Source organism: Lytechinus pictus, chromosome 7, assembly GCF_037042905.1.
Source record: "Lytechinus pictus isolate F3 Inbred chromosome 7, Lp3.0, whole genome shotgun sequence".
Lineage (NCBI taxonomy): Eukaryota > Metazoa > Echinodermata > Echinoidea > Temnopleuroida > Toxopneustidae > Lytechinus > Lytechinus pictus.
Genome location: NC_087251.1, coordinates 42846418 through 42874394, shown reverse-complemented (window position 1 = coordinate 42874394; position 27977 = coordinate 42846418). Strand labels below are relative to the sequence as shown.

The 27977-nt window shown below is 35.6% G+C and overlaps 1 protein-coding gene across 1 annotated transcript; it reads right to left on the bottom strand.

Annotated features, from left to right (window-relative positions):
* Position 1: 1 nt before the first annotated feature.
* On the bottom strand, positions 2-27329 carry LOC129264196 (YLP motif-containing protein 1-like). The gene is made up of 11 exons (XM_064101515.1): positions 27325-27329; positions 26297-26534; positions 25578-25697; positions 22732-22908; positions 22127-22210; positions 21303-21386; positions 20182-20283; positions 13048-13099; positions 10011-10132; positions 5921-6102; positions 2-4333 (listed from the first exon to the last, which is right to left on the bottom strand). The coding sequence occupies exons 1-10, from the start codon at positions 27327-27329 to the stop codon at positions 5956-5958; spliced, it is 1131 nt and encodes a 376-aa protein (XP_063957585.1). The 3' UTR covers positions 2-4333; positions 5921-5955.
* Positions 27330-27977: the final 648 nt, after the last annotated feature.

The following is a 27977-nucleotide window of genomic DNA, read 5'->3' as shown; positions in this document are numbered from 1 at the left end:
TGAAAATTAATTTGATAGAGCGAGGATTATAATGATTTGCAAGAACTTCACGAGCTGCATCACACCATCAGTTGCTAATGCTCTGGGCAGTTCAGTTCCTCAATGCAATCTCAATCAAATATTGAAATTTCAGGGTTTCATTATGTTGTGAGTTGGGTCACGTTCTAAGGTGTTGAGAAATGCATATAGTCACATCAACGAAACCAACCCTAAACTAATTGATAGTTTGTCACTGCACATTTGTCGGTCTGGGGCCCGTCTTACGACGAGTTACTATTGATCAATTGCAACTATGGAAAGCCAGCAACATCAACATCTAAAATACATGTTTTTTCAAAATATTTTTTTATGAATGACCATATTCATATATTCACTGTATTGTTGACAATTCAGTATGCTTCTCTTTGTTTTCAAGTACAATGAGCAAATTTCCTTTTAAAAAATTATGTCATTGATGGATTTCCATAAACTTGAGATTGATCGGATCAATCATAACTCTTTGTAAGACGGGGTCCAGGAATTGGATTTGCCGGTGTAATGTGGCTTTAATAGGGGAAAGGGTTTCACTACTAGGTCAGCAGACTGAGAAGGCAATATCACTTGAAGATACTACAACTCATTTAATGCACTACAACAAGTTGCATGTCATTAAATCAAACTAAACCTCTTGAATTAATGATGTTTCAAGGATGGTAAACAAACAATAATTATTTACAACACTCATCAAATTATTACGCAAATTTGACATCGTGCAAATCTTTTTTTTTTTTGGGGGGGGGGGCTGGGGCAAAATGAAAAGTAAAAACAATTGTCTAGACTCTTGAACATGCCATCGAAAGAAGTGTTTAACACAAAGATTGACATCATTATTTACACATCTTAAACTAGCTGGAAATAATATATGAATGTCATTGCTATATGTCATCCTCCGCATTGAGCCACGATCTTATCATAAATGAATAAAAATTTCTGCTTCATTCAATTTTGGCATTTCACATTTCACAACTTGAAAAGAGTAAAAAACATATTTACAAAGCAAAGCCCTAGAACCATATTCATATCTGATTTGAATTTCTTCTAAGTCACAAGGTTCCCATAAGAGACTCCTGTTAGTTAAAAGTATCTAAATCTCATTATTTCACTAATTGGTTACCTAGCAAACCATTACACATCAAATATCCATTTATTCTTCAAGCAAAACCTTTCGCAGGTCGATGTCCCAAAGCATCACATGAAAAGTAATGCATTTTTCAATAATTCTACATTAAAATGAAGCAAAGAATATTTAATTAAGTACAGATTTGGTTAAAAGGCAATTTTTTCCAAACTTGAACGGCACGTTAAAACCGTCGCGTCCCCAATACAAGCCAGTGTGACGTGCCGGTTTGCCAGGCAACCATCGTTAATGACAACTACAACTTCCTCTGAAACAATATAACACGACACACTTCAAATTTAAGATCTCCAGAAATGATTGGCTGATTAAAATATATCAGAGAATAAACATTAAACACTGCTCATATTCAAAACATTTGTGAACACAATAGATTGATGGTACAGTCAGGTGGAAAAACGAGAAAGGTCTACATTAAACATCTAATCTATAGATGTTTATTTTCCTGGGGAACTCATGAAAAATTGCAAGTGTATGCAGTGCATCCCAGTGGGAACAAACTTGAGAATTATTAATGATTTATCATAACTTAAGCTTAAGAATAATTCATGAATGACATATCTCTGCCAAAGCTTAGGTTCTCCTCTAACATTTGAGGCACTCTATAATATGCACATGTGAATGACAAATGACAATGAAGAGAATGTACCGAAAATTTATTATGCTGGTGCTATTTGAATATTTTAAGGAATATTTCACAATAATTTTTTTTGAAATATGACACTTAAATCAAGGACAAAGCACTATTTGATTACATTAATGCTTCAATTGCAATTATTTTTTTAAATGAAGATGTTTATCAATGCTGTAATGGCCGAGTTAAGTTTCCCTCACTATTCAGCTCGGTTGAAGATCAGCCAAACATTCAATCTTTTGTCAGATACATTGGTTGCTTCAGCAGACATCCACTGAAAAAAGTTTTTGTTTTATGAAATTATAAAAATTCAAGTTTGACTCCAAACAAACAAAACTCAAGTATTTTTATTAACTTATATCGTCACAGGAAAGTATCTAGATATAGGATTTTTTCCTTTAAATTCAGATACTGTCCGCCAAAGTGAATGTGGTATGCTCTTTCCATTTATTTTTTAATGCTTGGAGTATACAAACTAGAACTTGTATCAAATAAAATAAGGAGGCCTAATCTCTACAGAGATGTGTCATTTATGAATACTTTTTAAGAAAAGTTAGATAAGACTGATAATTCTCAGCTTTACACTAATGGTTGCTTTGTCCAGAAAACCTCTAGCAAATTTTGTATTTTCCCTCAAGGCCAACATGCAAAATGGATTCAAATTGGTATACAATGTGTGATCGTACTCTGACAATCCTATACTGCCATCTCCACAGGGGATTTGTGTTTTCAACTAATCACTGCATCATTTACATACATCTGGGCCCTTTCTTACGAAGAGTTGTGACTGATCCGATCAACCACAACTATGGAAAGTCAGTAATGCAAACATATCGATTGTTCAAAATATTTTCTAGATATGATGTATATTCATACATTAATTTTTTTCTTTAAAAATTCAGTGTCCTTTTCTTTGTTAACAAAGGACATTGTGCAAATTTTCTGCAGAAAAAAAACTATGATATTAATGGATTTCCACACTGGTGAGGTCGATCGGATCGATCGTAACTGTTTGTTAGATGGGGCCCTGATTACTGACTCATTGAAAGGCTTGTTCACATATGACTAGAATAATGAAAGGTAGGGCCCCGTTTCACAAAGGGTTGTTATAAAAAACAAATGTGCAATTTCTATAACAAGTTTTCTATCGGCCGATCAAATCAAATGATTTCAGTAGCTTAAAACAAATAATTGCAAATTTGTGTAACTGCTCCTTGACCAGAGTCCTTTTTCATAAATAAAGCATTTTATTGATGGTAAGTTCCAAGCTGCAGTTAAAAGCTACTGAAATCCCAAGCCAGATTCCTGTTTCATGAATAAAGCTTATTATCAATGTTAAGTTTCAAGCCACAGTTATAGCCCAATGAAATGTCATTTGACTGACTGGCAGCAAAGATTTGTCAAAGAATCAGAGCATGTTTATATTGATTGAGGGTTTTATGCAGAGGTCCTGCAGAATTTTGTTAGACCAAAGTTTCTTGACTGTCTATATTTTTTGTGATATCTGTGACCAGAAAAGTCCAAATTTGATACATTCTGCTAACCCAATCATGATTACTATATCTACATGTGTATTGTTGAAGGGGTGGGGGGGGGGGGTGATATAGCCAAACAAACCAAAAATGAATGCTATGAATTATGAACCAAGCTTGGATTAAGATGTTTCTATACCACAGAATGTAATAAGTAACTGCAATGAGAAGTTTTATGTGCAAACAAAAACTTTAACCAACTATTATCTATTGTTTAGCCCGATTTGAAAATAATGCAGTCAATCATTTTCAACTTAGACTGTTTTGACTTAACGCTTTTTACATTTCATCTTTTTCTGTTTCTAGCTATTGCAAATTGCATTTCAAACGTTTTATCTATTATCCTGCCATATATGGACAAGCCTTTACTTTGAATTCTGGGAGTGCCAAGAGTAGACACCTATTCTTTGGAGAATTAGAGACAAGTCCACAGTTGTAAACGTACCTATCACTTACTGCATCCAGGCAAATTCATTGTTATGGCCCGGTTCATAAAGTGTTACAACTATCGTAAATTTGCAATTATTGAAATATTCCACGGAATGCTTGATTGTGATTGGCCGATGTTACCATGGTAGTTGCCATAATAGCGAAGGTACAATAGTTGCAACTCTTTATGAAATGGGGAGCCCCTGAGTTGAGCAGGTTACAATGTCAGTCACTATAGCTGCATTCTACGACCTCTAGGTGAGTATTCTGCTGACACCAGTACGTCGGTAGAGGATACCCACTTGAAGGCAAAGACCATCTTGCTGGTAGGGGTCGAAGCGGCAGTATCAGAGGTCTTCGAGATGTCAAGGGCTCTGGGACGCAGTACCAGGCTGCTTTAATAATTAGATACAGTCATTACCACTTGAGCAGGGTAAAGAGGATTTTCTCAAAATTATGAATGAAATTAAAAACGGTGCAAGAAGCTATTTACAGATATATCCTTGGCAGAACTCCTCTCCTTTCAGGCTGATGAGATTTTCCATTGACCTTGGGTAGGACAGTCTAAGGATTAAAATTTACAAGAAAACCAATAAACTGTATTAATTTTACTCAATTTATTCCATCATTCTGAATATATACACATTAATAAACTGGGATGTTTCAAAAAGTGATGTTTTATCAAAGTTATGTGCTAGTTTTGAAGCACAATTTCCCTTTGTGTAATAGTGTAATCAGTGGCAAAATGAGGCAAACATTTCGTTTGGAGGTGGGCAATCACAAGACAGCCAACCATGGGTCCAGTTTCATTAAGACTTGTTATGACAACAAATGCACAGTTTCTAAATAAAGTTTACCATCAACCAATCAGACTGAATGATTTCAGTAGCTTTTAACCATTATTGCAAATTTGTTACTATAACAAGTTTCATGAAACAGGCCCATGATTGTGGGTCACATGCACTGCCCACAAAAAGGCATGTATGGGACTACATAGAAATAGTTGGCTCCCATACCATCGGTAGTTTGTATCATGAGAGTTTTACAAGAGCAATCCTCTCCAGTATCCCATTGGTAATGATGATGGAAAGAATTTCCATCGTATTTTTTGTATATTTTCCTTGATAAACCACCCAATAACTTTCAGTACATTCATATGCCACCAGGTCACATCAGTGCAGGATTTTTTTTCTTTTTAATATATATCTAACTACCCAATCAACACTTTACACACAAGTAACCAAGGTGTCATATTAGTGTCATTCTTGGACAACTGTTTGGGATTTATTTTTTACAGAAAAGTAAGAGTTTCGACTCAAGTCGGACAACAGGCATGTCACATCCCCGTGTACTGCAGACATGTGCGATTAGATTTCAGGTGTGACTCCTTTTTGGAAAAGTTGATAATTTCTATAGATCACACTGGTATATAAAAATAGCTAGATTTAGTATCCTCCTTTATCAACAATACAATTTACAAGAGCATGCTTTAAATAAACATATATCTGTGCCATAGATTGATTAAATCCCTAATGCAGATTTCAGTTTTAGGACTTTTGTTAACAAACTAAGACTTAAATTATAAATCTGTGTACAAACTTAAAAGCTATCTGCAGTGGAGATACTCAAATTGCCAAATGTACTGAACTGACACAAATTATTATTATTTATCCTTCATTATAACTGTTTCTAAAAATGTCTAAAAATGTCTGTGATGGAAAGGTTCGATATTCTTTTTAAGTAATTTGTATGATAACTATATTAGTGAAAAAATATTTTTTTGCATTGCAAACTAGAATCTTTGCCAATCTGCAGATGTTACCCATACTAAATGCCAATACCATGTAACATCAGTATGTTCTGTCAAATAAAAATAGCCTCCAACATTTAAACTAAAACATGAATTGAAAGCATGGCCTTAAACTTATAAAAATATCAAATCAATGAACAATAATCAATGAAGTAAATAATAGAACTGAGTTATAAACATATGCCAGTCATATCACAATGTCTTAAAAATGATTTATAGTGTTATGGAACTAGAATTCTAGAAACACTTAAAATCAGAAATAAAAAACAAGTTTTCTCACCAGAAACTTGTGCAAAATATATATATATTTTTAAAAATATTAACGACCAAAATATGCTCACCTGTTCCATAGAAATTACTTTACAATTTTTTCGTGTTAGATGTACTTGGTGCGGTTGAGAGCCTTGTCTGCGTAACTGTCGTCGGTGATCTTGGCCCAATCGGTAGCCGTCTGCCCGATAACGAAACCTACAGCACGCATACGTTCCTGATCACGGCGTTCCTCAATGTCAGCCCAACGTACCTGGTGTTGGAAAGAAAGAGGAAGGAAAGGAACAAGGTTAGGAGCGGTTTATATTGCTATCCATTTCAAATATACTTCTGACGAGTTATTTAACTTTATACCATACTCGCACAGTGTATTTATCAAAAGACCCAGACTGTTAGAACTCAGTCACATTCATTACACACAAGTTTGCCTTACTTATGATGTCAAGGGTGGAATTTTGTTGTAGATCAAAGTATTTCCAAAATTTCAAACAATGTTGCAAAATTTTGATAAACAAACAATCATAATTATCTATTAAGGCTATTTTGAAGAAACAATATTAAGACTTGATCAATTCAAGCCCCAAATACACGTGTCAAAATCACGGGAAATAATATTTCTCAAGGACTCATTTTTAGAGATTGTTGTTTCTTGGAAACAGTTGGTTCCAAACTGCAAACATTTCAACATGGAAATACTTTTTTTACAACTCTACTGGAACTCTTTTCTGCTTATTTTGTTCTGAACTAAATTCACAGAGCCTCAAAAGAAACAAATAAAAGTACCAAGCTATATGATTAGTACCATTGTTAGGGCAACCAATTAGCAAAATCTTGTGTGTATTTGGCCTTGTGAAATGTTTCAAATCATGAATATAAATGATTTTCTCATAAATCAAATTTTAAAACTATCACATTTGTTTTGATGATCTTGTTACCCTCACCTGTTGTTGTGTAAACGAGTATCGACATTCTATCAATCAACTCCAATAATTTTTCAATATCATACAAATGATGCATGAACATGAGTACATTATACCATTTATTAAAACCTTAATTGGGGCTCTGTTCACACTATTGCACAAAGACGTTAGGCCAAGTGAAATAGATTGAACACAGCCTCAACGAGAGCTGATGAATCATATAATGAACTAACGAAGGCATGCATTATTTGTTTTATGCAACAATACTCCTAGATCTTATTATTTGATAAGATAGCAAATGTTAATGTCCCACAGCTCCTTTTCTCTAATGTTAACTACTAAGCAGCCATACCCAGTGGATTCATTTACTCCCAATTGGACTAATTTGATGTGTTTACTGTACATGTATGCGCACATTGTACTTGGTATAATAAAGCATAACACAAATATAGCACAGACACAACCTTAAAGAGAGGGGTAGATAGAGAGGTACAGAGAAAGAGATAGTGAGTATAAAGGCAAGAGATAGTTGGATGGATGGATGGATAGATAGATAGACGTATAGATACAGTAGATAGATAGATCCAGTAGATAGCTAGATAGATACAGTAGATAGCTAGATCTATATAGATAGCTAGATATATAGATGGATAGATAGATACAGTAGATAGATAGATCCAGTAGATAGATATATAGAGTAGATAGATAGATAGCTAGATATATATATAGATAGATAGAGTATATAGATAGACAGACAGAGTAGACAGACAGATAGAGTAGATAGATAGATAGAGATAGATAAAGAGGGAGAGAGATTGATAGAAAAGAGGGAATGTTGAATAGGACTACAATGAACACTTTTCAGAAAAAGAAAAAAAATGTGATGGGCTCAAGAATATGTGACTGCGCACTTCCAATCAGCACTTCCAATCAAAGTTAATCATTCGATCATGATCTTGGATTGAGCTGTATAACAGTACATAATTGGGGAGTGCAATTATATAGATTACTCCACAAATGTATTCAAATCATATGACTGCCACTGCAATAAAAATTGTCTTTTGCATCATCTGGCCAAAAGTCAGTCTAGCTTCATGCAAATTGACAAAACAAGATAAATTCGAAACTTTGGAGGCAGTGGTAAAAAAGAGGCATCTCATAAAATCTGAATACATCTGTGAAGTATAGATTATTCATTTCCCAACTTTTGTAGTATAGAATACAACATGGCACTTTATACATATAAATTAATTTCGTATCAATAACCATCTCATCATAAGACGGGGTAGACTATATGCAAGTATTAAAAACCATCAACAACCTGAGATGCTATTCTGAACAAGTGCATAGTTGTCTTCTTACAAAAAAAAAAGAATTTTATTAACATCTCAAGGAGAATTACCTAATTGCAGGTAATTCTTGCAACCCCGAGCATAACCAAGTGAATATTTGGTCAATCCTTAATCAGCCCCACATAACATAGTTATCACTCATAATATCTTGGAATGTTGTTAACTATTACCATCATTACGTTGATTCTACCCTCCTCCTTTGGGCAAGACGACGACTCCATATGCAGCTTTCCATTCTCGTCATACTTCCGAAATATCCGCTTTTTAGCCGCCGCGGCCGAAAAATTTGCCCTGCATCGCTGCGGGCAATTTCAGTGTGAACTCTGATCTATTCAGAGGCTATTTCTTTGTGGTCATTGAAGCATGGCTCTAGAACGGCTTCCTAATCAAGGAAAGCCAAAGTTTACACTTTTTACCCCGTTCATGATACATCTTTTCTTTGTACTATCAATGAGACCTGTGTTATTACTGATAATGGTATCTATTCTTTCTATTCTATTCATTTGATTTCAGGCAAAATTAAATGAATAGAATACGAATACAAGGGATATGGAAAGTACATGTACCGCGGACCAGTGGCCAAGGATAGCCAAAAGGAATTCTTATCCTTATTTCTTCAACTAATCTCCGATCAGCGTATAAGCCTGTTCACAGTTTGTAGACTGCGCAAAGGGCACTTGAGAATAGTTTTATCATGAGCAAACCGTGAACTGGCAATTTGCATGATGCAAAGATGATACATGCTACAATGATGTAATGATGTAGACATCACCATGTCCACATTGTACATGGACTGTGCTTTTCAGATGCTTATTAATGCGCAATCTAGATATACAAATAAATGTAAACCTTCATACCTCTGTGGGTAGATATTTGGAATAAAGATCATGTGACCGTGTTCATTTCCTTGATTAATTATATGATACATTTTTTTCTTTCAAGAGCAGAATTCTTGAAAATTACAAGGAGTGACATATTTGTACATATAATTTTTGCACATACCACTTCATCTCGGTCGTGTTTACTTATGGAGCACCAAATGAATTTCCTCCCACAAACATTTTCTAAGGTAGGAAACCATCTTAGTTTGGAGCTCCAAAAACCAAACTACAACCCTGTTCATGTTATGTCTACGGAAATTTTGAAAGGTAATAGGCTAACACACTTACCTGGAGTTTGACTTCAATATCAATGAGTCAATTAATGAGAAAAATGTGGTTTAGGTGATATATTTTATGAAAGAGACGTGTCTTTCATTCACAGGTCACAATAATGGAATCACTACCACTTTAGTTCCCTCCTACCGACATGGTCTGTGGGAGGGAACTAACTTTATTTTGGAGATCCACATACTGAATGACACACGGGTCATGTCATATTCATATATATTCCGATTTCTGAAGGCTGGCATATGGTACTTACCCAAAATGTTAGTGCAAAATCAATTATCCGATTAAGAAGCAAAATGCGGTTAAGAAGAACTTAAGATATATTTCAGGAAAAAGACATGATACATTAATATACGCTGTACCCATCCATGAAGAAATGGGTGCATATTCTTGTAGTCTCATCAGCTTTTAGTTTGCAGGTTTAATATGTACTGTAGTCCTAATCATCACATATTATGGAAAATGCCTGTATATTTCTCCAAATCTGATCAGGTTTGCAACAACAAACTTTGATCAACAAGTGGGTCTTCACACAAGACTAGCCCAGAGCCGTCTGCACGGACCAATTGACTCGAGTGAAGGGTTTGTAAAGCAGACAACACTTGCACTGTGAGACCAACAAAGTTGTATGCATGAACACCAACAACAAAAACGAATCCATGCCCCCCCCCCCCCCCCCCGAAAAAAAGGATTTTCCTGAAGATTGAATAATGAACTTACTCTCTTCTGTCCTGGGAGTGTCGGTCTGGAGACGGTGTCAAACTCATCTCCTCCCGACAGGTAGTCCTCCATAGACTGGTAACTATCCTTCTTCTTATACTTCTTGATACCATCAAGTGCATCTGTGGTAGAGGAGAAACCAACAAAGAGTTTGGTAATGAGGGTGACAGCCAAGTTATAGGAAGTCATGGGGGATATATCGTCAGCCGTCATCCGAACCGTCGCAACACACATAAGACGGTGCAAACCCATTTCAGAGAAAATCGACTTTCAAGATTACTATAATTTTCACACTTAGTTCCCCAGCCTACTAGATAAATACATGGTTGGAAAGACCAAGACAACTGCTTGACATCGGTATCATTAATTTTACAAAACCAAGGATCAGAGAAAATATCGCAAAAGAGCTACATGCTTGTACTTTCAGTTTGAGCGGTTTAGATTTCCCCTATACAAAAAATGCCATAGGGGATACAACAACTCTGACCGCAATTTCAATGCGCGCTATCAGTCAAAACGTTGTATCACTTTTTCATGTGCAAAGTCAATGCAGTGCCGATACGACGGTTTGCATGTTAAGTGCGCGCAGCTGTTGTTTGCTTTGCTACAGTATACGTTTCCAATGGGATTTGTGCATTTTATCAACAATTTGTATAGCATCGCCGTGAAAATCCCCTCATATCTCAGAAACTAAAATAAATTGCTGCCTAGAAATTTAGTTAAATATAGAATACGACTTGTACTTTCATTTTCTGCAAAAATCTCAAAATCAATTAAAAAAAAAAAAACCAAATTGACTGATACAACGGTTTGAATGAACATCAACGATATATTATACAGGAATTACTTGGATTAGATTGGTACAAGAATAATATGTGCTACATGGCATGAATAATTTCTCTAGCTTTCAAAATTCGTGCTGTGGTAAGCATGGATAAGCAATCACATGTAGACCCCAGATGAAGCCTAAAGCAGTGCTACTAATCAGCCCCAAGGGGGGGGGGGGTACTTAGATTTGGTTTGGACGGGGGTGTGTGCAGCTGAAGGCTCAAAACCCATACCCATATTTAAGGGTCATTTTGGCTAAAAAGGTACCCATTATTAGGGAGTTTCATCCAAATCCTTATCAGCCTCGAAATAATAACAATTCCCAGGAACGATTCCGCGGTTCCAAAATGACTTGAACTGCCTGGCGAATTCACTGGAACGGATGTAACACATAAGGCATGTTTCCTGCTGTATTTACGTACTGTGTTTTTGACTCATTGCCTTATTTCATGAGTACCCCCCCCCCCCCCCAGTCATCGGCACAGGTATATCAAGAATGGGCCATGAGAAGGATTAGATGATAGTCTCACCAACCAGCCAGTTCAACCAGAAATTAACTTTAGTTTTCACTTTTCGGCTTTAAATCTACCTATTCTTTGTTATTATCACTTGTGAATAAATACCTACACCTAATTGATTTGTTTGAATTAATTAATTCCATCTAATGATGCAATCTGACACTTTCTGCTACCACTATTTCATTAAAATAAAAATTTGAGACTGATCTCATGTTCCTCATCAAAAGTATACATCCTTTCCAACATCCTTTCTAACTGTGACTTTGAAATTAACCCACCCATAAATTTCAACTACACTTCCAGACGTTACAGTCATGAACAAAGCATTTTTCTCCCCATATTTGATGATTATTTGAATACAAAACAAACGGTGACAACCTTGTCAGAATAACACCTTGGTTTAAAGGTCAAACAAGGCATTTGATTGTCATCCCACAGGGCTGCACATACTCCCCTAGGGCTATTACACTGGGTATCAGAATTCCACAATAGGTGGTTTTAGACCGCCTCGAAGTTCGCCAGTTCCAGGTATTCTCTGATCGGGAAATTTACCCCGATCAGAAAATACCAGGTATTTTGGCGGTGTGAAAGCAAACTACGCGTAATATCCCCGAAAGAAAATACCCGATAAATAGTAGGTACTTGGCGAAATTACGAGAACTTTCGCGGGGATTTTTCCAAGGTCGCAGGTATTTTGGCGATGTGAAAGCAAATTACGGGAACTTTCAGCCCAGCGTGTCGTTGGGTGCGGCGCCGTGGGTGGCTGCTGGGCTAGTAGTTTTGAATCTCGCGCCTTGCCTGCTTATTAGACCATACTGCGCATGCTCCTAACTTCAGGAATTTATCCCGAAGTGTATGTTTCGGGGCGGTCTGAATGCAGGAATAATTAATGGGTATTTTTTAGCCTAAAAATGTTCTCGTAATTTAACAGGGATTCTTGTGATCGAAGCGGTTTGAAACCACCTAATGCAACTGAATACTCCTTTCACCAAGCATTCCCTGCATCCAAACTATCATGATAAGAATCAGAGACTTTATACAAAGGCAAAAATGTTGATATATGCACACTGGAGTTACCACACAAGACGCTTAGATATTTAGAAATGAAAGAAATCAATTTTATATCTTTGGTGATCGCCTGTCTAAAGAATGTTATAATAGACAGCCATTCACGGGATAGAGGCAGTACATTCTGAACTTCTTAATTATATCACTATTGGATGAACAAAACAAAAAAAAAAAAGCAGGGCATCGCAAGAAATTTAAGGTCAATTCAAAATTAATCATACATCCAAAAATCAATGGGAAGGCTTGATTAACCACAAATTTGTAGTTGATTTGTGTACAATTGAAAATCAACTTTCTTGCAATGCCTGCTATCACACTTGATTTGGGGATTTACGATTGATTTCCAATTGAATGTAAGTTTCTTGCAACATTTCTATTAGAATTTCTTTTGTTTCAATTTATATTTTGATTACATTTTTAATGACAATTTATGACAATCTCAATTTTATTTTTGTTTGATTTTTTTCTTATTAAATCAACTCAATTTTAAAATGATGGGCCTTTAATTAAAATGGTTTCAAAACCGGTAATCACTCAATAAGGCCAAATGATTTTCAGTTCTTTGACCATCAAAACATGTTTTTAAATAAAATCACTGTGTTCATTAACTTCTATCAACTCACCTAGTTTCTCTTCTGTGGCAGAATCCCATTTACTCTTTGTCAAAGCCAAGGCCTAGAAAAGAGAAAGAAAAGAAAAGAAAGTGTATTATAATTCAAAATAATAATTAAAAATATTTTTTAATCATACAGAGTACATATTGTTATTTCCTGAAGGCTTAGCAAATGTCTTGAATTGTAAAATGATTTCCACAGAGAATTAAATACATCTAAAATAATTCTGACAATATAACAGCAAATTGACATGACTGAATATAATTTAGAAACAAATCTTATTAGAAGCCTGATAAAAAAAATCATTTTCATTCTTTACTTTATGAGTTTACCAAAAAATTCAATTGTTTTACTTCAACTTCTACTTTTTAGAAGATTGCAGATTTGCAACAACGAAAAATCCTTTAGCTTTATGTTTCCGCTTCCCCAGTAAGCCTTTAATATTCAAGATCACTTCAAATTTTGTCAAAAATTTAGACAAAATTTTCATTTTTTTTCTTTTTTTAGTTTAGAAGCTAATGTTGGCATCCAAAGAAACTAAGCTTACAATGTGACAGTCCCCTACCCCACCCCCAGTAAAATGTGTTACATTATGCTTCAGGTAATTGGCGCAGTCACATAACACTGACTCCTCACAGACCAATGGCATCTATGAAATACAATGCAAACGCTACTCTCAACCTATGGCCAATAACACAAAGCTTAGCAATCATTGTAGCAGATTTTTAAAAAATTGATTGCATTAACTGCAATGTACCAATAATCATGTAAATCAAGCGTACAATTAATCATTAACCTTTGTGTTATACGGGGGCCAGGAGTACATTTTGTTGGTGCGACTACAACATTACACAGATGACAATTGTTTAAATTGCAAACATCAAATAACTGCTAAATCTGCATACCGCCATCTCATGGCCAACTTGTGAAAGCCAGCTACAAGATAATGATACAATCTAAACCGAGATGGTTTCAGAAAAGCTTCCAGTAGCCTAACTTTCCATTCAATTTAAAGGTATTATTTTCATTTTTTAAACAATAATCAAAATCTATATATTTTTTTATAAACCATCAAAATTATGCACTAGTCGAAAAACAATAATTACTTGGTGCATCATGAGAGTTTCTTTAAAACAATCAGACATTTTACAAAGATCTAGTTTTGTACTTGCATGGATTTTACACAATTCAAAACCAGGAAATAAGTAAAAGCATATTTACCTACCAAGATAATAGCACTAATAAAAACAAGAATATGAGTAATAACTAGGAAAAATAATGAATAAAGATACATAACACTCTTGGTTACCTTTCATGGTACATTTCACGTTCAAAACAGCGTCAAAGTGTTCCTTCGTTTACACCAAAACCATGTAAAGCGCTACGGCAATCGTTGACTTTTGCCTTTTCTTTATTCATTTGAGATATACTCATACTAGCTAGCAAATGGTTGGTGTGTTAACACGTATCGTTATGCACCACACCGTGCATTCAATTTTGCATGACAATTAGCATGAATTAGATATATTGTGTATCCGCTGGAACTAACCCAAATTTTGGTCTATTTGAACTTCACGTTTCTTTCTTCGATACACACATATGAATCCGATGACAAAATGGCCAATTAGATATATAAGGGCTAAGAAAGTTTGCAGGGGCTCTGCAAACTTTAAGACTAAACTCCCGCCCAAGTGTCTAGATCTATTGTGATGATTTTCTGAATTCAATCCCAAGATGTACAGCTTGGGAAGTAAGGATTGGACCACACTGTATGGGAGCGTAGTAGGAATGTGGTATAATAATAATTTCAAAAAAACATAAAATAAGTAGCGACCAATCACCGGACTTAGAATTAACTTTGGGACCTACAACAGATTTGCAACTGATTGCAGATTTCTTGCAATGCCCCATACTTCTTCCAAGTCAACCTTCTTGTAAATCCCACATTTCCACATGATATCCAAAAACTTTTTGAGATATGGGCCCTAGATTTAATACTGTCTAACGAGGAATCAATCTTAGTCATGGTATAAACTGGTCAATTGTAATGTTTCTGTATGTAATCCATTTGATAGTTTGGCTCTCATTATGCCACAGCAAGAAATATAATTCAAAATAATCTATGAGCTAAATAGAAACTAAGCATGAAATGGTGATGAATAATTAACACTTTGAATAGAATCTACATAAGTGATATATCCCATTTGTATTCAAGCAATATGAAATATCTTCCTGCTGCAGACTTTCCATAGACATCACAACCACAGAGAAGTATGTCAACCCTAGTTTTCAATGATACTATGATATGGTATACCAATAATGAAGGATTATGAGTGCAATGGACAGAATACTTCATGTGGTAAAAGATGAAATGATCCATTCATCTCTGCTACGCCTCATTGAATGGATCATTCATTTCTTCTTTCACCGAATGAAGTATTCTGTCTATTGCACGAATGAAAAGAACATTCATTATTTGGTTTATATGACACCTAAAATTAGATTTTTTTTTCATATGAAATTTGTGAATTTCGAGGCAAAATATGCTCATGCAGTGCGCGCTGCAAACACGAGTGGTGTCTGTAGTCTGGGTGCGCGCGTGCAATGGGCAAAATCGTATGAATCCAAAATTGCACGATGAATGGATCTAAAATTGCACGGTTGATGCACGGTTGATGACGTCATTGTAAAATGGGCTGATCGATATCGACCAACCAATCAACTGACAAGAATCTATCTTGGTGTCATATAATGTGTGATGTATTGTATGATAACATCACAAGCATATAGACCATTTTATGCACACGGAAATATATGTAAAAAAATTGCTTAATTGAGGTTTCGTAATCACTACATGATGCTACATAGGAGTCTAAAGTCTATTCCTATACCATAGAAAAAGAATATTCATGCAAACCAAATATTTATAGCAAAAGGAGGGGGTCTGGGGTTTGGTTAGTTTTGGGTGACCTCATGATGCCAATGCAACCAACATCCTTTGGACATCGTTGATGCTTTCCACTTCTGGCGCTCATTTCATGAAGACTTACAACTATGGTTACTTTGCCATAATTGTCACTAACATGGAAACTTTGATTGTGATTGGTTGCCAAGTCATGTTACCATGGTAACTGCTATAGTGGCAAAGTTTCCATACATGTAGTGTTGATGAAACAGAATCGCTGTTGACCATACAAATTTGTATATATTATCTTAGAACTAATACTTGCATTTGAACACTGCTGCACCAAAATGAAAAGTGTAATCAAATCTCTTTAATTCAAAATCTGTTTCTCCGAAATCAAGAATGAAATTTAAAAATATCTAAATAATAAAGAAACATCCAGCTTTTAGCTAAACAGGGCTGGATACTCACATGACCCTTCATCAAAGAAGATGGGAAAGGGGTAGAAAAGCTCATCCGGACACAAGAGGGCAGCACATATCTATCAAGAGTGCTACTATTCTAAACTGCTTACACTAAATATCATTCTATGATGAACAGCACAGTTCTTTATAGCATAAGCTGAGTGTTGTTTGTATCATTTAAACAATCAAAAGGTTGTGTGTGGGACTATGACTTTTCTTTAAAAGATGTACAAAGTTAAACCACAATTCTAATCCCTGGTTTGTCCATGGGGGCACTAACTTGATATTTTTGTCCACACCCAATAAATTATATTGTTTAATGAACCAATTATTGGATTGTTTTTATTGATTTATTTATACCAAACATCTGTGAAAGAGTAGTGTTGCATATCGACAGATTTAAACAATGTTCTAACTTAGTTCACCTGTCTGAATATGAGCCTAATGTCTACTGTCTAGTAAATTCTAGCATCTTGCAATTTGTCATTTCATAAAATCACTATTTCATTCAATACATTAGATACATGTAGCTTTGCCATTAGATCTACATGAAAACAAAGCAAAGTGATCATTATTTATACAGCAGTCAATGACCTACAGAAATACATAGCATTTCGATCAGGAAAGAGTAAGATCTTACAGAATATGTCATCAGGCAATAGTGCAGAGCAGGTATGATCCAAGTCGAACACACAAGTTCTTGATTGTTACTGTTTGGGCCCAGTTTGATTTTGTCGGAACCAGTGCACATGTAAACCGGTTTAGATGTAATATATTTCAGTATTCATTTCTAAATTTATTAGATTCTAAACCTTGAAATGAACAAAATGAAAGTATAGAAAGACTATTTGTGAGCAAGATTTCTTGACTTTCTTGCTTGAATTATATCGTCGTTGTCTGGTGTTTCGGTTACAATATAGTTCGGCTTGATGTAGGCCGCCATATTTGTTAAGAACTTTTCCCCCTACCCCTTGACAGTGTGAATACCTCAGTCACATTTCCCCTACGGCGGCCATACGGCGAGTCAAAAACAGACGTTTTAAATTTTTTTTACCAGCTATATATATGTGGTTTGAATAGAAATGAATAAAACGGTAGGGGAAATGTGACTGAGGTATAAGCAACGTTAAAGGCCAATGAATTCACAATTCATTTTGATTCATTTTCCGTTGGTGCACCCAATCCAGATTGGAGCAAAGCCTTCAGGATGCTGTTTGCAAATATTAACTTAATGACCTATTGGCTCATAATGGGTTCCATGGCATTTACTCCAGTGACAATTGCTCTGAATGAAAATCTGTGCGTGAAGTAAAACATAAAACCTAACCTCCAAGACAAAATAAGCCCAAATCTTAATCTTAACAATATTCTGCACCAAACGATTAATTAAAATTGCAACTCTTACCCTATGCCCTCCAAGATATCAAGACAGGAGCAAATGTCGTAGAAGCATAGGTCATGTGGCCCATCTAAAGACTTACACGCACTACATCAAAATTTATCCAAATTGGCAAAGCTGCTCAATTAAAAATAATTTTATGTAATGGTTGCTTACCACTGATGCAGCTGCACACGTTCAAAATACTTGACAAAGAAATAGGCTAAAGTGGCTACATCCAGCCATAGACTTCCAATTCTTCCGATAACTAATTAGTGACTTTAAATCAATCCATTTCTATCATCAGTCATTTGATACTGATATAACTGACTTTCAAGAAATTACATCTGATCTATAGATCTAAGTTCTCTGTATAATTAACATATCAATAAAGTGAGCTAATGAATCAAAATACCTGTTGATCAATCCTGCAATCGGATGGAGTCATGCCCCCATTACCATGGCAACGGGCAAAGTTGACTTGCTAAAATCTGTTCTTTTGCTGTACAAGCAACCAGTTGCTTTTTGTTCCGAGAGGGGATACCACAATTTCAGTGCGATTCGATAGCTACATGTATATTTTAGAAAAATATTGCATATACGCATGTTCAGTGCACCTACATGTACTACGCGCATCTATCGCAGACAATCCATTGATATTGGTATCGATCTCTACATTCTACTTATACCAGGACCAAGATGTACCGTTGACATTTTATAAGATTTTGTTCCAAAGGAATAAAAATAGGGTAGCGATGGCTGAAGCGTACCTTCCTAGATCTAAATCTCCTATGAATTTGATAATGATCACACGATGGGCTAGATGGCCTTTGCAGACACCAGGCACACATGAGCCTATAGGAGGGGCTAAGTTCAATATGATTAAAAAATAAGAATAGAGTGAGTAGATCTAGGCAAGAATTGGTTTATCATAGGTCTAGACTAGGTGTAGTGTTTGGCAAATTTGGCATACAAGCATTATGGACTGCTATGACAGTTGAAACAAAGTTGTTTTTCCGACTGAATGTCACCAACGAACCTGAACATAGTCATGCAGGGACACATTGCAGTCCACTTTAGCCTGTAGAAGCAACTATGTTTTTCATAGCAGTTCATATCTAATATGTTCTCTAAGCTTGACCATTCACTATGCTGGACATAATTTCATGTGCATTGGACCAATATAACAAAACATAATCTTGTGAAAAATTCATAATATCAGAGAGCACCAAGGCCATGCATTATGTTAATCATGATTTTATAAATTATGCAAATATCCTAATTGCTTCATGGGATGCATTTTTTTATAGTTTGAATGTATTTCCAATAATCTCTTTAAAAAAAAATTATATCACTTGATGGACACCTGTATCTGAATATTCAATTAAAAAAAAGTGATAATGGTATTCAACTCTCTGCATTCAAGTCATTTGTTAAAACTATACATACCTCTGCAAAATGTAAACACCCCCTTCCCAACCCGATATATATATTGTATTTCTAGACCAGTAGTCTAATTCCAATGATAAATCTTGAAAAAAGACCTGTTTTGCCCACTCAGGACTAGCCTCTAGACTAAATATTTTGATAAGGTTAGATTTGCATTGAATGACAGTTTTGTCTCAACATTTCAACCAAACTCGAGGAAGCTGCCATCATTAATAAGTTATACAAAACACGATTTTCATGAGCGTACAAACCTTGTAGAGCTGTGGAAAGGTCCACCTCGAGCATATGTAGTCAATGTAGGATACATATAAACAATGAAGGGAAACTGAACACAAAACAATACACATGGGACTATCATGCTCACCACACCACCTCTATCAATTAGAAAGAAATTCACACCAATCATTGTGGAATTTAAGCTTTGGCAGCAAATTTCAGGACTAGCTCAACGAAATGTAATCATTCATTTGATGGGCATCCTTAGAATGCAATCAAGGCTCCACATCCAGCATATTTACCATAGTATTATTACAGGTAGTGAACACAAAATGAATACATCCCGTGATGTACTCAAGACAATCATAATTACTCCAGCTATATTTTAATCTAATTATATTATGTATATCTATAGTTTGGAGAAATACAAATTTATTACTAGATCTAACATTGCATTTTAAAAGCATTTCTACATATCAAGACATTTACAAAATATTCCTGATAGAAAAGAAGAAGTGATGACTATTGCAATAAAATGGAATGAAGTCAATAGGATACTTAAAATAACAATGATAATAATAAAAGTATATAGTCAACGGTAATATGACATTGCAATATAAAACAGTCTCAAGTGATGGGATTTGAAACAATAACAGGACATTTACATGCAATATGGCAGATTTTGTGATTGTTGATTGGTATGCATGCTTGATATTGTCACATCGACTTACCTCTTCCTGGTCCTCAAATTCTTCCATTGCTTCATGCTGTTGATTCATCAGTTCCTCCATGGAAAGCCCGGTGTCCTGCTCTTCCTCCTCTTCCATCTCAACCTGCAAAAAACAGTGGAGTGTTTATAGTTAGATTAGATCACCATCACTACTATTATCATCATTGTGGTCATCATCATCATCATCATCAGAATCATCACCATAACCACCAACACCAGATTGCCATCATCATCATACACATCACCACACCACCATCGTTGTTGCCGTCATAATCATCATCATCATCATAACCATCATTATCATCATCATCATAATCACCACCAACACCATCACCTCCATCATCACCATCATCACCAACAGCATCGCCATCATCATAATCATCATCATCACCACCACCACCACCATCACCTTCATCATCACCATCACCACCATCATCATCATCATCATCATCATCATCATCAGCATCATCATCAGCATCATCATCATAATCACCACCACCACCACCACCAAAACCACCACCATCACCTCCATCATCACCACAATCACCATCATCACCAACAGCATCGCCGCCATCATCATCATCATCGCCATCGTCATCATCATTATCATCATCAGCATCATCATCATCATCATCATCAGCATCATCACCACCACCACCACCACCACCATCACCTCCATCATCACCACAATCACCATCATCACCAACAGCATCGCCGCCATCATCATCATCGCCATTGTCATCATCATCATCGCCATCATCATCATCATCACCATCATCATCATCACCATCATCATAAACATCATCAATGATCCTTTTCCACAGTACATTACTATCAGAGTCCCATACCGTCAAACAAGTCAAACAATTTATATAGACTGCTGACTCACTTATTCCTTCCATATGACCATCAAAACGAGAGTGTGCAAATAAGGTACATCAATAATGACATACCAAGGCTCAATTTCCGCTAGCACATTTCTTTTACAGACGAATGTGCCAGGAAAGCACTTGTGAAAAGTGAGTGTTTGGGTATTATACCAACACCGTTATTGTGTGCCATTTTATTCTTGCAACCCCCTCTTTTGGTGACCAAGACCTATCATCAAAAAAGGTATCTTACCTCTGGAATGGCAGCATCTTGCAACAGGGCGACGACATCCAATTTGATGTATTTCCTTGGGGCAAACTCCCAGTGCTCTATGATCTGTAATGATAAGACAATGGGTGATACTATGTCAGCCTTCTACATCCAATCATTGTCATGAAAGATAAAGGCATTCTAATAAAAGAATAATAGAAACAATCAATTTATAAACATCCTTGCAGCATCTGTCCATCAGGAAGCCATCCATATACCCCAGCAGAGTAAATATATGAGGGTATCCCATGTTTTTACCCTCATTGTAGTGAAAATCACCCCTAAAAATTCACAAATTATATGCTTTAGGGACATCTTTCCAAGCGTTGCCCTCAAGATCTGTCATTAGACCAAATGGACACGAGACAAAATGGGTACCGCCTAACTGGCGATAAGATGAAAATTTTGAATTGGGTGAATGTAATAAGACCAAATGGTCAGTTGAAATCTGGTTGAAAACAAACTAGGATTAGACCATGTTGGGTGAGACTAAATGGAAAGTAGATGAAGAAGACGTAGAAAAAAAATCAGCATTTAGCTGCAGGAACATCCTGCAACAACATGGGTGACTGGTCATTGACGCGACATTTGCTCCTGAGACAATTGCTCCGGGCTGTATTTCATCTAAGATGTAGGTTTGGGGTAGGGTTACAATAGAACTTTGTTAGGTTTAGGGTAGATTGTTGATTCCAGGATTGAAGTGAGTCATTCGTTTAGTGTGTGGAATTTACAGTGGAGCGATCGTCGCTGGAGCAAATGTCGTGGAACCGATTGATCGAGATATCAAGACTCAATATTACACTTACCCTCCTGATTGATGCTTCACCTCTGTTGTGGATATCTCGCTGTATGCACAGGCCCAACTCAACAAGTAATTCAGCCACATACACCTGTATAGGCAAGAAAAGTAAGAGGGATATACCACTCGTGATAAATTACAAAATACTCTATCTTAAAGGAAAGGTGCAAAGCAAATGGGCACTATAAGTTCCCCCCCCCAAAAAAAAAAAGATGTACTGATATGTCATGAAATAATGTGCAGCCTCTTATTTACATTCCTACAAAAAATGATAAAACTAGTTTATCAAGAAAATAATGTGCCGTATTTTTTTATTTACATCCCTATCATACAAAAGATATACTGGCTTTATCATGAAATCAAAGTTGTGAGTGCTAGGTGAATCCCACCACCCCTATAGTCGAGGACTAAACCAGATTAAACACCAATGAATAACCGATTGACTTCCACGCAAAGATGCATAATAAAAATGCAATGCAAAAAAACATATATGTTCATTTTTACAAGTCTTTCAATCTATGACTCCAATTAAGTTGTCAATTAAAACAATTATCAGATGTAACATAACAATGACAATAATACAAGTTGACATTCTGAAAAGAAGACAATTACCTCAAATCCTTTTGTCTTTGCGTAGCTCCAGAATGGTTCAATCTTTGAGTTTTTATCATTGACGGCATCCACGATGATGAAGTCAAAGAATCCGTCTTCGATGGTCTTCTTGAACGTCTTGAGTAGGCTATTCTGGTAAATACCCTCCATGCTGTCCTCATACTCATATTCCTGAAACTAAATTTGTCAGTTTATACAAAGGCTGTTAAATACAAATGCCAGTTGTGGTAACTAACTTGAAATGAGTTAAAGCAGAATCCAATAAAATGACCACCCAAATGTTTAGATGTATGAGTTAAAAATATTGGCGAAATGATTCTGGTACAAAATGTGCGATTGCCAAGAAATAAGCAAAGCAAGCAAGGCATTCCAGCCAGAAATTGGGTCACTTCACAAGCAACAATAATTCATGGTCCCATCTGTGCCTTTCTGTGTCGGTGATCTTCAGTGTGATTATGTTTCGGCTTACATTTCATGATTCCACAAGGTAAGATTTGTGTAACTGTACAAGATCTAGATATACAATGATATGGTGACAGTAAACCTTGATTTTTAAATACTGACTCAAAAAGTTATTGTTTGTCACAACTACATATCTTTAGCTACTTTAAAGGGGAAGTTCACCCTGAAGAAAAATTTGTTATAAAAAATTATGAAAAATATTGGAAAAGGTTTGAGGAAAATCCACTAAAGATTAACCCTCAATCTCCCGGGGTATTTTGATTCTTGTCATTCCCGGGGGGGGGGGGGGGGGGGGGGCCATTATGGCCCCCCCTTAAGATCTCAGCCGTGGATTGCGCGATCACAACGAAAATTTGCATGATGGTAGAGAATGACGTAATCTATGCAGTTGCATAGGTAAATTTCACTGAATTCATATATTTTTATTTTATATGAATTAATTATGCTAATTTATTCATGAAATCATACTTTTTGCTCTGATTCACTAAATAAAGCTCCTAGAATGCTATTTTTTTGTAAAAATATTCTTTACAGCGTTCCTAACAATTGTGAATGAAAAAAATTCTGGTACCAAGACCGATTTCTTATGTATTTTATTGTTTTTTAAATTTCTTATGTATTTCCTTGTTTTTTTACTTTTTGTTTTTTATTGTTTTTTCGATGGAAATCGTTCCAGACTTAATTCTGATCATAAACAAGGCAAAATTGATTAAGTTTAATCAGTAAAAGTAGAAATAATGATACATTTATGAATTTTTGCCAAATACACAATTTGCATTGGATTTGTACATGAAATCACGTTTATGAGCAATTTTGGGTCTGACATGCACTTACATAATGTTGCGTAATGTCGTAACCGCGTACCTGGGCGTCACAAATTTGGTCTCAAAATTTGCGCGAGACTTGAAAGTAAAAAGTCAGTGAGCGGCGAGGTCAAAAAATTTTGCGCAGCAAATATATCGCGAAAATTGTTGAGGGGGGGGGCCATAATGCCCCCCCCCCCCCCCCGGGAGAATTAGGGTTAAGAGAGTTATTAGAATTTCAAGTTTTGGATTTGTGATGTCATTAACAAGCAGCTGCCCAATATTTTTTGTAATATGAAATGCATGAATTTTATTTTTAAAATGGTTCCTGATGACTTATTTTTGTTTCTCTTCATGATCGGTTGTGAAACAATTTGTGAATTGATATACTGATGGCACAATAAAAATCATCTTCAATTTTCTGAGAAAATGACATTTCATTGATTTTTTACCATACAATATGTCGAAATGCTCCTAGCATATGACGTCACAAATCACATAATTAAAATTCTCATAACTTTTTAATTATTCTATGGATTTTTCTCAAACCTTCGGCAATATTTTTTTATCATTTTTTCTGCTATTTTTACAATAAACATTTTGTCAGCATGAACTTCCCCTTTAAGGCTGATGACAGAATAAACTTATGGGGAAGTTGAAAACAATATGACAAATTTTTCATTCTTTTCATGTCATTTAATATACAAAGGATTGCTGTTTGAGTGCCCTCATACTACATGTAGATTGACCAACTATCTGAAAAAGTTTTTATCTGAATATTTATTCATTTACACTCGGTTCCATATATTTTTTTAGTGTTTATAAAACAATTACTTTATGAAAAATTTCATTTTTTACCAACCTCATAATACAAAAATTTTACATAATTTTGCTTCTTTTTCCAATCACTTTGAGGTACATTTACATGAATGGCAATTAATGATTAAAATAGATACTAAATGGGGAAACTGTGAAAGGCATGGATTATCAAAAATTGTGAAAAAACATAAAAGGAAGACACAACATGTGATAGCAAACATTTAAAACATGGGTTGCCTATATTTATTTTTCTTTAGTTTTCAAATGTTAACTATGACAATGAATAATAATAGATTTAAAATGATGGCTGGAAATGGCAAATTTTTAGCAAATATAATAGTATAACTCCTACACTACACAGTGATGCAACACCATAGGGTACTTAAGCGACAACGTCACAAACAACCTTTTTGCATTTCAGCATTTTTTTATACTGAATCACGGGGGAGCATGATGAAGAACATCCATAACTCAAATTTGGTGGATATCGGTCAATGGGGTCCAAGATGTGGTTACATGAAATCAGTGCTGACTGGACTGAATCCAACCATGCCGATTAAAACCGACTTCAATGGCCATGTCTTGAGCCATCGTGAATTAATCAAATGTCAAATTTGGAGTTAAGAGGTTTTTCATCATGCTCTACTGAAATATGGTCATGAAAATGATGAAATGCACAAACAGAAAAGTGACGATGTCACATTTCAGAACTCTAATGTTCTTCTACACCACGACAAGGCAGACATATTGCACAGGACTTACCCGTTTCTTCACAATCTTGCCAGTTTCAGGATCCTTTTCCGTCTTCTCCTTCTCACTCATGAAATAGTCATCAAGACACAGCATGCGAGGACTAGGACCCCGGTTGTGGATTTCTCTGTCCTGCAAGTCAAAAGGAGACAGTTGTCAAATATAAAATAAAAGGAAATTGGCAATGCACCATAAAAATCTGGTATGGCTCTAGAGAGAAGAGAGTGATCAGGAGGACGATGGATGATTACGTCAACATCAAAACTAAAAATGGGGGGAAAAAGAAGAAAAAAAAACAATACTGAAAAATCTTTAGAAACATCACTCCTTTCTGTAATATACTTAAATCATTCCCATCGTCACTATAATGATGATGGTGACGGTTATGATGATGATGATAGGTTTGGCAGGAGGCGGTGATGATGATAATGGTGGTGGTGATGGTGATGATGGTAACGGTTATGATGATGATGATGGTGATGATGATGATGATGGTGATGATGATGGTAACGGTTATGATGATGGTGATGGTGGTGGTGATGATGATGATGGTGATGATGATGGTAATGGTTATGATGATGATGGTGATGGAAACGATGATGGTGATGATTGTGATGGTGATGGTGACGATGATGATGTTGATGATGAAGATGATGATGATGATGAAAATAACTATATCTATAGGACATTTTATACAGACATTTCAATTATCTAATCCAAAATCCACTTGCCTTGATGAGTTTAGCAATGTAACTTTTGCCACTCCCCGGAGGACCACGCAGGATCACACATATCTTGGCCGGACGTTTCTCCCTGTTGGGCTGGTCTAGGAGGTCTGTAATAGCCACTACTTCTCTCTTCTTGGGTTTGGCAGGAGGCGGTGTTTGCTGGGGTGAGTTGGTGAACACGTCCTTCTGTCCCGGAGAGTCCCTGTAATCCTCCACCAGTCTGGAAGGACCAGTCTGGTATCTGTTCAAACAATATTTATTTATTTATTTATTTATTGATATATTCATATTCCACAATCATCAAAGTACATTTATAATAAATCATTTTAACACTGAAAAAAATGCATAACACACAGGATTGAAACGTAGCAATGAAATGAAAAAAGTGGAGGGGCCTACTAAAAAGCAAAGCTTGTAAAATGTAGACCCCCTATCAACATTTTATACAAGGGTAATATGATATAAGTAGAGTAAAATAATCAGCAAAATTCTATAAAATTATATATAAACACTGTAACACAAATGTATTTACACTATATACAAAATTAAATATTGACTTTAAAATAATCAATACTACCGTGGGTAAGTATGAGGTTCACAAAATATTTGATTGAATCAATAAGAATTCAGAATAAATTTTTTGATGAGTAATTTAAATCGGTTTAGATTATCTGCCTCTTTTATTACTCTGTCCAGAGAATTCCAGAGTTTTGGTCCTGTGAAAAATACAGTTTTGCTAGAAAATACTGTTCTACTTTTGGGTAAGTGATAGTCATTTGAATGTCTCGTATTATATGAATGTAAAGTATTGTTTTTCATAAATTTCTTTTGTAGGACATTAGGTACACTATTTCTATCTAGCTGATACATGAATTGGAATAGTTGCAAGCGGTACAGGTCATTGACTTTAAGGATACGTTTATGACGAAACAATTCATCTGTATGAGCTCTAAAGGACATATTGCATATTATTCTCAGTACTTTTTTCTGAAGTAGCAAGACTTTATTGAGTCTCGTTTGAGAGGCATTACCCCATGCCAGAATTCCATAATTAAGATATGGTAGAATTAATGCACAATACAACATGGATAGCGCCTGTGCTGGAAGAGCGTTTTTAAGCTTATTGATGACTCCAATATTTCTTGCCACAGTTTTGCAAATATTGTTGATATGAGCATTCCACGTAAGCTTGTGATCAATAGTAAGACCTAAGAATTTTGTTGTTTGCACTTCTTTGATTTCAGTATTATCTAAAAGTATTTGATGCGGTAGATGTTTCAATGAATGACTAAAAAGCATATAATTAGTTTTTTGCAGATTCAATGACAGTTTGTTGGCTTTAATCCAGTTTGTTACTTTTTTAAATTCTGCATTCATAGTGCTCACAAGTACATGTGGATCATGATGTGTAAAGAAAATATTGGAATCATCAGCAAAGAGAATAAATGAGAGAACATGAGATGAATTTTTCATATCATTAACATAAAGTACAAATAGCAAAGGGCCAAGAATACTACCTTGTGGAATTCCACAGGAAACTGGCCTTGTTGGAGATTCTGATTCATTTACTGTAACAAACTGAATTCTATCAGTAAGATAACTCCTAAACCATTGTAAAGCTGTCCCTCTGATACCGTAATTTGATAGCTTACATAATAGTATTTCATGATCTATTGTATCAAAC